General features: G+C 36.9%; 1 protein-coding gene across 1 annotated transcript in view; it reads right to left on the reverse strand.

Annotated features, from left to right (window-relative positions):
• RUNX1T1 (RUNX1 partner transcriptional co-repressor 1) overlaps positions 1-12,360 on the reverse strand; it is a 123,923-nt gene that overhangs the window by 25,608 nt on the left and 85,955 nt on the right. The window contains exons 6-8 of the mRNA XM_015813990.1: positions 6,405-6,655; positions 4,779-4,864; positions 2,949-3,144 (exon numbers count right to left, since the gene is read on the reverse strand). Of these exons, the coding sequence (XP_015669476.1) occupies positions 2,949-3,144; positions 4,779-4,864; positions 6,405-6,655 (533 nt within the window). The remainder of the gene's footprint in view (positions 1-2,948; positions 3,145-4,778; positions 4,865-6,404; positions 6,656-12,360) is intronic.

Consider the following 12,360-nt stretch of genomic DNA (forward strand, 5'->3'; position numbering starts at 1 on the left):
TGGAAGGCTGAGTCAACCATGAGCCGGTCAGAATCGAATTCCTGACAGGGAGCAGTGAGTTATCCAGCAATACTGCATTCTAACCATGGCTCAGGATACAGTATATGCATTTTAACCATTTAAATAAATCATCCAGTCATTGATGAAGCTGTGTCCTAGAAACCAGCAAGAGGTAGGAGGCATGGGTCTTTTGTGGACTATATCAGAGGTAGTCAACCTTGACTCTTTTATGACTCGTGGACTTCAATTCCCAGAATTCCTGAGCTGGCTCAGGAATTCTGGGAGTTGAAGTCCACGAGTCATAAAAGAGCCAAGGTTGACTACCCCTGGACTATATGTTTCACAAGTAGATAGTCCATGCAACTCTAGCTAAGAAAGTAAAGATACCTATCTGAAGCATTGTGTATTTGGGATTTTACAGAAACCTTCACTGGTAGTGTATTTTATGTGATATATTAAATGGAATTCCTTGTTAAGAGGATAAAAATTAAATACTGTTCAAAATATAATTCAGGTAGTCCTTGACTTACAATTTTTTTTTAGAAATCATTCAAAGTTACAAAGGGCCTCCCTAGGGGTATATACAACCTGGTTCTGAAATTTAAACGGCTATCCCCTCAATCATGTGATCAAATTTTCAGCTCTCAGCAACTGGCCAGCATTTTACAGCCATTTGCAGCACCCCATAAGACCATGTTTTATAGCAAAACCAGACCATTGCAAACCACTAATGACTGTACTGTTCGCTTACTGATTGCTACAAAAAATCATTGGTAGAATCGGGTCAGTCATGTGGGTGACCCAATTTATGACTGTCACAACTTACAACCACGATGGCAGGTTTCATTATGATTGTAAATTGAAGGCTACCTATATATCCTTCTGCAAAATAAATAATAAAATAAATTATTTACATGTAATTTTACAGATACCTATCTTATCAAGTGGATAGATAATGTGAAACTTGTCTGATATTTCTATATATATATGAATTGTTCAAGACTAAGGCAATTTTACTCATCTTCAAACAAATATTTAAGTATTTCTTACAAATAGTTTATGCTAAGTGTATATGCCAGTTTGGTGTAGTGATTAATGTGTTGGTCTAGAAACCAGGAAACTGAGTTCTTGTGCCACTTTAGGCAGGACAGCCAGATGGGTGATTTTTCGCCAGACATTCCCTCTCAGCCCAACCAGTGTTCTTGTGGTGGGCAATAATAAGCAGGAGATAAGAGTATTAGTTATGTTCATCACCTTGAGTATTTTTTAAAAAAATAAAAGCCAGATATAAATAAATAAAACATGCAAATATAAATAGTGTATACAAATTTCAGGAAAGTTGTTTAGATTATATAAATTTAAATGTAAGAAAAAATCTCCCCAAAATAATGCAAATAACATTACAATTATTGATTCTTATCATTGCAACAGTATAGAAAAGTAATAAATCAATAAAATATGTTTTTGGGGGCAGGGGTATTTTAAACTGTGACTCTGTGCTAATGCTATTTCTTTCAACAACAGTTCTCCAAGGTCTCAGGCAGAGATACTGTATATCTCAACACTCATAAATTAGTTTTAACTGTAGATGCCCACAATTCGGCATGCATCTGCTACAGCACCTTATCACACACCATTTCTTATTATTAGAAAGGTTATAAGCCAGTGTAGCAACTAGCATATGTATGCTTGATATTTCACCTGGTGCAAAGGTTGCAGAGAATTTTGTATTAAAGCCATTATTATAAACTTGAAAATGGATAGATTATAGCTATAATTGAAACTGATCTACAGAATGGGTACCAATATAAATCATAAAGTGGGGAGCGGGAGACACGAAGGCATAACAGATGGCCCTCTTCTCCTCCATCCATAGCTACTGGAGATGACAAGCTGGTAATTTTTACTGGGTGGTTTAGCTCATTAAAAATGACAAAGGGGATTTGTGACATTTACAACATACAGAAAAATGCAGTGTTTGTTCTTTGTGATACAATATTTTTTTAAAACATGCCATTAAGTGTGGGATAGCACCTATATTGATGAAGTTTTTATCTTGCCTTATATGCAACTCATCAATTGTTGACTATTTTCCTTATGAACTAGAAACACACAGTCATGATATTGTTCTCCTTTTATTAAATTCTATAATTTATAAGACATTCTACTTCATTTTTGTCATACTTTGTTTCAAAGAGAAGCTGCAAGTGAAAGGCATGTGCTTGAAAGGTTTTTAATATTCTGTACTTTCAAGAGATACCAATGTAGAATCAGAACACCAGTTCTTTTGTGTATCAAGTTATAATAATTTACTAGCCCTTTTCTTTTCTTACCCCTAGAGAATCCCTATAGCCTAATCCAAGTGAATACATAGAGCTAAATATCGTATTTCAATAATCCTCCATCCTCTTTTTAATGTGTTATTTTAAATAAAGATAACCATTTTTATAGCTACAAAATTGTAATTTAATAATGATGATGATGATGATGATGATGATGATGTTGGGAGGGACCTTGGAGGTCATCTAGTCCAACCTCCTGCTCAGGCAGGAAACCCTATACCATTTCAGACAAATGGCTGTCCAGTCTCTTCCTAAAAACTTCCAGTGTTGAAGCATTCACAGCTTCTAGAGACAGGTTGTTCCACTGATTAATTGTTCTAACTACCATGAAATTCCTCCTTAGTTCTAGGTTGCTTCTCTCCTAGATTAGTTTCTATCCATTGCTTCTTCTCCTGCCTTCAGGTGCTTTGGAGAATAGCTTGACTCCCTCTTCTTTGTGGCAACCCCTGAGATATTGGAACACTGCTATCATGTCACCCCTAGTCCTTCTCTTCATTAAACTAGACATACCCAAATGACCAAGATTAAAAAAGAAAGATGCAAGTTCATTAACACAGCAACATAAAAGTGTTCAAAGATGTTTCTGAATGGTTAAAGACACCATACCTAAAGGGATGGGATCGGGGTTCACTGGACTCTGCTGCCTGGAATGATTGCTACCGTTGCCTTTTTTTAAATCTTCTGCATCGCTGTATCGCCGTATCCAGTAATTAAGTTCTTCCCGATCAGCTTCTTGACATCGCCGTAGCACAGTGAGAGATCGCCTTGTTTTTTCTACCATGTCCATGATGCAGTTTAAGAGCTAGATAAAAAGGGAAAGGGAATGATGAAACGTTAATGTTTATTTGATGTATATTCTGCCTGTAAGACCCAGATTCTATAGAGCAGGATTACACTTCAGTGGTCCTCTGCATAAAAGAGCCAAATGGACTCCCACCATCCACTACTGCCATATTTTCCCAATAGGACATGCTACTTAAGTTTCACCATTGATTGCCACACAAACAGACTGCATTTTCTAGGTGAACTGTGGTGCTGCTGAATGAGAACTAAGCTGGCTCACAGTTCCACTCTGTCTGGGTGGCTGATTATGTTTGAGTACCCGGAACACAGTTTCCAATCTGACATTAACAAAGCAGTACAGTGGATTTCAGCCAATTTAATCTGGTGGTCAGCCAGCACAGAGCACGTCCAACTGTTAGTCCAGGTCATTTCCCATTCAAAAGGGCCATTAGCAATATTTACTGGGGGTGGAGTGAGGACAAGTGAAAGAAGCCTCTGCTACCGCTGTTGCAGAAGCACTGCATCTGTATATAGCATCTACTATACAGGGCTCAATGGTGAAGTTAGCTAGGAGTTCCAATTTTTTATGCAGTAATGACAATGTTGAGAAGTTGTAGGACAGAAACACTGGCATAAAGGCAGAGATGAAGGATAAAGGTTCCAAATAGCTACTGCCATGTGCTCTAAATCTTCTTCCTCCCAATGCCGTCTTAGGGATCCTATTTCCAATTTCTATTTTTCTAATCAGGTGTGCAAAGGAAATAAAGCACTCAACCCGTGGACACCCTGATTTTTTATTTCCAAAGAATGTGCAGTCTCTTATACATAAAGCTCCACTCTTCTTTAAGCATATTAGTTACCATTTATTTTTAAATAAGATCTGGAGGAAAGGAAATCCTAGCACCCAGACTCAACATTTTTGGCCATTCTCCAGCCATAGCAGATCCTTATACTATGTTTACTACTGGTTTTCAAAGAAACCTTCAACAATTTAAATGTTGTATGCTACAAATATTTGTTTTCATGCTGATTCTGTGAAAACTGCTGGGCTCATTTATCATGGGCTGGCTCAGGGAAATAGTTTTAAGAATAAGGGATAATTTGAGTCCAGTTATTTTAGATCCAGTTGGACATCTTAATGACTGTTTCAGGAATTGGCAATTCAACAATAGCATTCACCTGATTGCCAAGCAGAGCTCATTCCACATAATGTAAATAATAATATTTTTTAAAATATGTCATCATGAACTTTACAAATCTTGCAAAATTTCAGTGATATCTCATGTGAAAATGGCAAGCATCGCTTCAGTGAGTTCAAAATAATTGACATTCAAATTGGCATTTTTGATCTTGTAACCATAAATAACATTTCCCCCCTCCGTAAATAGATATAGATATTGATATATAGAGAGAGACGTAGATAGATAGATCAGTTCACACATAATGATGAATCCTGTTTTCTAACTTCATGAGTTTTTTCTTGTCTTGGTGCTAATATAACAGATGTGAGGACCTCTCCAAACTATAAGCATGCATAGGATTAGGCTGCAAATTTTCATAATCTATGGACAAAGTTAATAAGCATTTTTCACTAATTTTAAACTTAAAAGTTGTGATGTATATACTACTGAACAGAATACAGACATTCCTTACATGGTCAAGGTGTTTCCATTCTTCAGCCCATTCTCTATCTGTTAGCCTATGATCAATCATTTCTTCTTGTCGTGTCCCATGCAACCCTGCCAGAAAAAGCATGAAGTATTACATATGAATAACATGAAGGAGTAATCTAATAATAGCTTTCTATTCAGCCTATGGCTATAAATATATGCAATAATAATATTGCTTGGCTAGGGCCATCGCGTGGTACAAGTAGTCCTTTATTTACAACCACAACTGGGACTGAAATTTATGTCATAAATTACTGCAGTGCTAGGTCACGGTGGACCTAATTTTATGACAATTTTTTGGTGAATCACACAGTCATTAAGCAAATCCACCTTCCTCAAATGGATATTTTTGGCTGAAAATTGGCAAAAAAGGATCCCTTTCTAAGTCCCTGACTGCCAGATCAACAGCCAGGACAGAGGAACATCATTAAACATAAAGGCAAGGTAATCTAATCTCCTAATCTAACCAACATTCAAAAAGAAATAGGGAAAAGTAAGGCTAGGAAGAATTATTTTGGTTAATGGATTTGAAGTTTTTTCCTTTATCTATTCAAAGCAGCTTACATATATAATGAAATATATCCCACAAAAGCAAACCAAAACAATTCACTAACAAGTATATAGATTCCTTTTGATCCATAAAAGAGTCATTACAAAACAACAGGAAAAAATGTACAAAATGAAGACAAAGACCTCTTTATTTCAATAAGAAAAGTATTCCATTTTGTACGGTAGAAAAGGCCTGCTCCTGACCAACAGCATTATGATCTAACATAATGAGGCTAAAGCTTCATTGTTCACTCAATAACTAGCACACTGACTGATATATGAAAACTTGTACTGTCATGTAGGCCCCACACTTAATTGCATGAGCCCTAAACTAAATGAGGAGGCAATGCGTTGCATTAACAGAGGGATAGAATCAAGATCACGTGAAGTATTAATACCACTTTACAATGCCTTGGTAAGGCCACACGTGGAATACTGCATCCAGTTTTGGACACCACGATGTAAAAAAGATGTTGAGACTCTAGAAAGAGTACAGAGAAGAGCAACAAAGATGATTAGGGGACTGGAGGCTAAAACATATGAGGAACGGTTGATGGAATTGGGTATGTCTAGTTTAATGAAGAGAAGGACGAGGGGGGACATGATAGCAGTGTTCCAATATCTCAGGGGCTGCCACAAAGATGAGGGAGTCAAGCTATTTTCCAAAGCGCCTGGAGGCAGGACAAGAAGCAACGGATAGAAACTAATCAAGGAGAGAAGCAACCTAGAACTAAGGAGAAACTTCCTGGCAGTTAGAACAATTAACCAATGGAACAACCTGCCTCCAGAAGCTGTGAATGCTCCAACACTGGATGTTTTTAAGAAGAGACTGGACAGCCATTTGTCTGAAATGGTGTAGGGTTTCCTGCCTGAGCAGGGGGTTGGACTCGATGACCTCCAAGGTCCCTTCCAACTTTTATTATTATTATTATGATGATGATGATGATGATTATGATGATGATGAATGGGTATCTTCAGGCAAGCACTGGGACTGAAATAATAATGGAAGTGTAGAGGTATGGAGGCCGAAGCCCCAGTTAAAAGGAAGAGCTTAGCTTACCCATAGGTCTGTTTCTGTCCCTGAGGTCCCTGTGGTTGGGGTGTCTGTAGGAGTCCCTGTAGTGGTGGGCAATGGCCATATCATCCAAACGGTAATGCTGAGGTGGAGGCGGAGTAGGGTGAGGCAGACCATTAGGCTGGTAAGACAAGCTGTTATTTGGACTGTACCGCTGGCCTGGGCTAATAGTGCACGGCCGCTTGCTTGGATGCTCTGAGTGCAAAGGCTCTCTGTCAAAGCCATTTTCTTTGGTTCTAGGAAAAAAAAGATACAAACGTTTAGTTAAAGAGTTTTTCCAAGCCACGAGGCAGTGCTGCTGCACAAACTTTATTATTTTGCCTTCCCCAAACCTCCCCCCCCCGAAGTAGGGAACTAAAGTCCCAACATATGTGGAGGGTGTCAGCTTGGAAAAACTGCAGTACAGGTAGTCCTCGACTTATAGTGGTTCGCTTAGTGACCGTTCAAAGTTACGGCGGCATTGAAAAAAAATGACTTATGATCATTTTTCTATACTTATGACCTTTGCAGCATCCCCATGGTCACATGATTTATATTTGGCTGCTTGACAACTGACTCACATTTATGACGGTTGCAGTGTCCCAGGGTCATGTGATCACCTTTTGCAACCTTCTGACAAGCAAAGTCAAGGGGGAAAACAGATCCACTCGACAGCCATATTATTAATTTAACAACTGCAGTGATTCACTTAACAAACGTGGTCCCAAAAAGTTGCAAAGTGGGGCAAAACTCACTTAGCAAATTTTTCACTTAGCAACATAAATTTTGGGCTCAATTGTGGTCATAAGTTGAAGATTACCTGTAGATTATTTACTACCGATACTAATTTTAGATTCAACTCAAAATATATTCAGTTTAGGTTGAGTGCCCTGTGGGAAGAAAGGCAAATATAAATTGTACATATGAATAAATGAACGAATAGTGTTTGCAATAGAAACATCTCATAGATAGGTAGCAGTCCTATATTTGTTACTTTAACCAAATGTCTTATTATTTTTGCCTTCTAGTTGCTCAGTGTAATGTATCTTTTGATCTAGTTTCTTGCTAACCCTGCAACGAGAACCTGTTTAGTGTAAGTCACTTATTCAGTGCCTTCAAACCATTGTTAAACAACTTGTCTTGTTTTGATTTTCTCCGGTATAAGAGGGAAGAGGAAGAGGGAAAAACAATTGGGCTTTCAAGAGTCTGTTATTTACAGCCTTTATCAATATTTCTTGCAAGTTTGATCCTGACCTTGCCCACTTCAGCTGATAATGTAAGTGAAAGCATGGGAAAAGCACATAGTAGAAAGTAGCCACCAGATCATTTGTAGGTTGGACGTTCTTAACCCAGGAACTGCCTGTATAATCATTTTTAATATAAAAACCTTGACAAATCAGGAAAAATATGTTTATTTCTATATCTATAGTATACGTCAAGGAACCAGGATTCTGCATGGTCTTGTGTTTACATTTCAAATATATTACGGATGCATTTTAGAAACTCCATACTCAAAAGACCACTTGTAAATATCTATGTTTGTATAGTAGCAATTAAAGCAGAGGTTGAAATGAGGTTTTTTTTTCAACATGGAGGGACAGACAAAGCAAAAGTAGAGTTGAAAGAAAAATGTTACAACTGTACATAACTGTACTTTTGAGACGATCATACTAATTTTTCAAATTGGATCCTTTCAAACAAAATGAGAACCTTTTGCAAAAGCACATTGATCACTTTCTGTACTTTTAAAAATTTATTGAATGATATTGCTAATATATAGAAAATGATCTTTCTTCCTTGATAAACCTACCAATGGTAATAGAAATGCTCAAAAACACTTATCTACTTATAAGGAAAATAAAATTTTAGTTTTATGACAGAAGATACAAAATGTTAAAACTGTATATTTTATTGGATTGTTTTGGATAGGTGGAGCAACCAACTGAAAAATTGGCACTGGCTTATAAAGCTGTAATGCAAATATTTTTGACAAGAGTTTAGAAGTAGTGAAACATATCTGAATCTTAACATTTAAGTGACTGTTTTGAACTGTGTATTCCATTTTAAATTGGTTCAATAAAATAACAGAATCATGAAGTTGGAAGGTCATCTATTACAGCACCTCACTTGAAGTAGGATCTACTATAGCATTTAATACAGATGATTATCCAGCCTCTGTATGAAGACTGCCAATGAAGAAACGTATCACCTTATAAGGCAGAGGTCCCCAACCTTTTGGGAACCAGGGACCGGTTCCGTGGAGACAGCTTTTCCATGGACCGGAGGGTGCGTTGTTTTGTGTGCTGCCTGCATCCCACGGATGGGGCTTTGCTTGTTTGTGCGGACTGGTACTGGTCCACGGACCGGGGGTTGGGGACCCATTATAAGGAAATCCATTCAATTCTTTTACCAACATCAAATTCCTTCTAATATCTAGCTAAAATCGACTTCTCTGTATTTTCAGCTATTGGTTCTAGTCCTTTTTTCTCAGACAACAGAGAACACACAACAAGACATGTTCCCTCTTTACATGACAACTTTTAGATAACTAAAACCTAGTTCCTTCTAGGATTTGGTTTTGAGTCCCTTCTCTTTATTTGCCATTGTTGATGTTTTGTGATGCCCAGAATCAAATACAGTATTCCAGGTAGGGTCTATCTAAAAAAGAGATGATTGCTTTCCATGAACTGGACTCCATGCTCCTATTAATACATGCCAAAATAACATTTGTTTTTATAGCAACTGCATCACAACTTGTTTACAATATTTAGATCCTTTTCTCATTTTCCCATTCCCATCTAGCCCATATTTTACTATGATCAGGGACTGAACTTAAGACTATCTGCAAATAGTACAAGTCTTACATATTCCTGAGCACATACGAGGTTATTTATTTTATTTATTCAATTTTTGTGCTGCCCATATCTCCTTCAAGGTGAATCTTGGTGGTTTACAAGTTTAAGATCAAAACCATGACATGCACAATTACCATTACAAAGAATAAAAATTTTTAAAAAATGCAAGGGGAAAAGAGGTTATTAGCTACTGATTGGGCTTGAGAGAGGGAGGTTATATAATGGTCCACAATGCCAAACTAACTGCTCCTGTCTATTAATTTCTAACGAAGAAATTAAGTCTGGTGATAGTTCACTTTAACTATATTGGAAAAGCTAATGCAGTATAATCTAGCTCCAAAAATTCAAAACCAAAATAATTCCTCCCAATGAGACCTAGAGAAGCAAGGGTCCCCTTCAGAACAAAAGCATATGACATATATTAAAACAAATATAGTATATATAAATGCAGATTTTTAAAAATGCACAAATATGAGCTCTTCATTTTAAAAAACATACATATTTTCTGTACGGTCTGAAAAAAAGAGTGGTATATATACATATATAGATTTATATGCACACATACATATATCTTTATCTATTTCTCACTTTGTTTCTAATATACCATGCACAATTACGTACATGCACATATAATATACCATACACAATTATTAAAAATGTGTTGTCTCCTCAGGTGTCATTCACTTCTCTCATTCAGTGACTGATGGCTTCCAGTGTTATTACAGAAACAGATTGATCTTTTTAATGAGCTCATTTAATAGACTCCAAAATCTCACCGTGGCTGCTCATCCATGTCAGACCATATGCACCAAGAAAACATTCACTGAGAGCTCTGCTGTCAGACTGTTTCATAAAGCTTTACATACAGCAGAACAGGGCATATAGCTAAAAAGCAAGAAGATAGAAAATGAATATGCAGACAAGATGCTAAAAGTGATAAATAGATAGATAGATGATAGATAGATAGATAGATAGATAGATAGATAGATAGATAGATAGATAGATAGACAGACAGACAGACAGACAGACAGACAGATAGATAGATAGATAGATAGATAGAGGTAGGTAGGTAGGTAGGTAGGTAGGTAGGTAGATAGATAGATAGATAGATAGATAGATAGTTAGATAGATAGATAGATAGAAATAGAAAGAAAAAAAGAAGTTGTATCTATTTGCAGTACTTCAGGCTAATTCTGCGACTGCCAGGAGTTTGATTCTGACTGGTTTAAAGTTGACCCGGTCTTCCATCTTTCCGAGGTCAGTAAACTGAGGACCCTATAAAATTGGTAAATTGACTCTATAGAGTCGATAAACTGACTCTATAAGCCTCTTAGATAGGGCTGTAAAGCACTATGAAGCGGTATATAAGTCTATAGCTATTGCTATTTTTCAAGCAATCCTTATCAACTTAGGTAAGGGGGGGCACAGATTAAAATTCAAAAAAGAAATGCAGCGTTTCTTTTCTATTTTCACTGAAAACATAGCATTATATCAATGTGGCAAATACCAAGAGAATGTAAAGGTAGGTAATTATTAAACATGGATCCACTTTAAAATACTTTGTGTTTATAATGTATTAAACTGCCCAAAAACAGAACAAAGCAAAATTAAATCTGGCCTGACTGACTGCAAAGACTACAAGTTGAATAAAATTCCTTCCTTATAATGTTCTTTACATTGCTTTCAGAAGAACAGGAGCATTCTTGAAAGCAAGTAGCTGCTTCAGGATGCCAAATTTACTTCTATTCATGGAGACAATCATAGTAGGACTCTATGTAAAAACCTTAATATAAGACCAACTAACCTTCAAAATAACCTGGAGCTAGAACTGATAGCTCATCAAACAATGTTTCAGCAATTTCAAGAGGATAATATGATACTGGTATTTTTATCTTCAGTATCCATTCTATTTTTTTTTATTCTTCTCTATTTGACCATACAGCCAAGATATAGAAGGCATAATAGTCCCTGACTTGTGACTGCAACTGAGACCAGAATCTCATTCATTGAGTAAAGTGGGCATGAAGTAAGATGCCCATGTGACTGTTTGGCTCAAGAACCGCAATCTTGGCATTTCTGGTTGTGGTTGTTAAGTGATTGCTTGGGTCATTAAGTGGATGCAGCAAAAAAAAAGTTGTCTGCCAATTCAGCTTCACTCCATGTGTAGAAGAGAACTGTGTTGGCAAGCTGCAGGAATGGAGCTCAGATCTTCAGGAGCTCAGATCTTCTGTTTCTCCATCTCATCTTCCTTCCATGCACAGAAGAAAACTGTTCCATGTTCTGGATCTGAGCTCCATTTCTCTACCCCATTGGGGGAATTCAACTCCCTTCAGTAGGCAGCTCTTTCAGCCACTCCCAGAGACAAGAGGCAGGCAACAACAGGTTTGTACAACCTTTCCTGCCACCTTCCCCATTGACTTTCTGGAGAAGCTGACAGAGAAGATTGTGGGATGCTTGGCAATCAGTCGTAAGTGTGAACACGAACGCAATCATGTGACTGCATGTGACCGTAGAGAGGTGTTGTGGTGAAACGTTTAGCAGTACTATGGCCAGAAGTGCTTTACAGGCCATAAAACACCCTTTCAAAGGCTGTTGTAATTTTGGTTATTAAATGATTGATTGAAAGTCAAGGTCTTCCTATAATGGTAGCAACAAATTCTAGGTTATACTATCTGTATATTCTTCTCCTTTGAAAATGTAAAAATTAGCTCAAATGTCATTTCTTTTTACAATTTGAAATCCTTTGGTACCTAGCATACTGTGAGAAAAGTATTTCTGATAGTGTTTGTTCAGTTTCTTTACTGAATCTTTGCCATGATTATCTTGTAAGACCTTGAGCAATAAATTTGACTTATAAAATCTTGAGCAAAACTCTATTTGTTCAAAATACCATTTAGAATTTTTAGCAGCTTTTTTCAAAACTTACAAGAGACTACAGATGATTCTATGCTATATAAAGTTTTTCTTTAGTTTGTTAAAACATTTCTGAGGATATGGAGAACTAAAAAAAACAGCAGTGCATTTACGTATATCTTATTCTTAATTCTTAACAATTCTGTCTTCTCATGACATCCAAATGCAATCATTCTAGTTAAGGTTACAGTAGT

Source organism: Protobothrops mucrosquamatus, unplaced genomic scaffold, assembly GCF_001527695.2.
Source record: "Protobothrops mucrosquamatus isolate PMUCROS unplaced genomic scaffold, P.Mucros_1.0 scaffold211, whole genome shotgun sequence".
NCBI classification, from domain to species: domain Eukaryota; kingdom Metazoa; phylum Chordata; class Lepidosauria; order Squamata; family Viperidae; genus Protobothrops; species Protobothrops mucrosquamatus.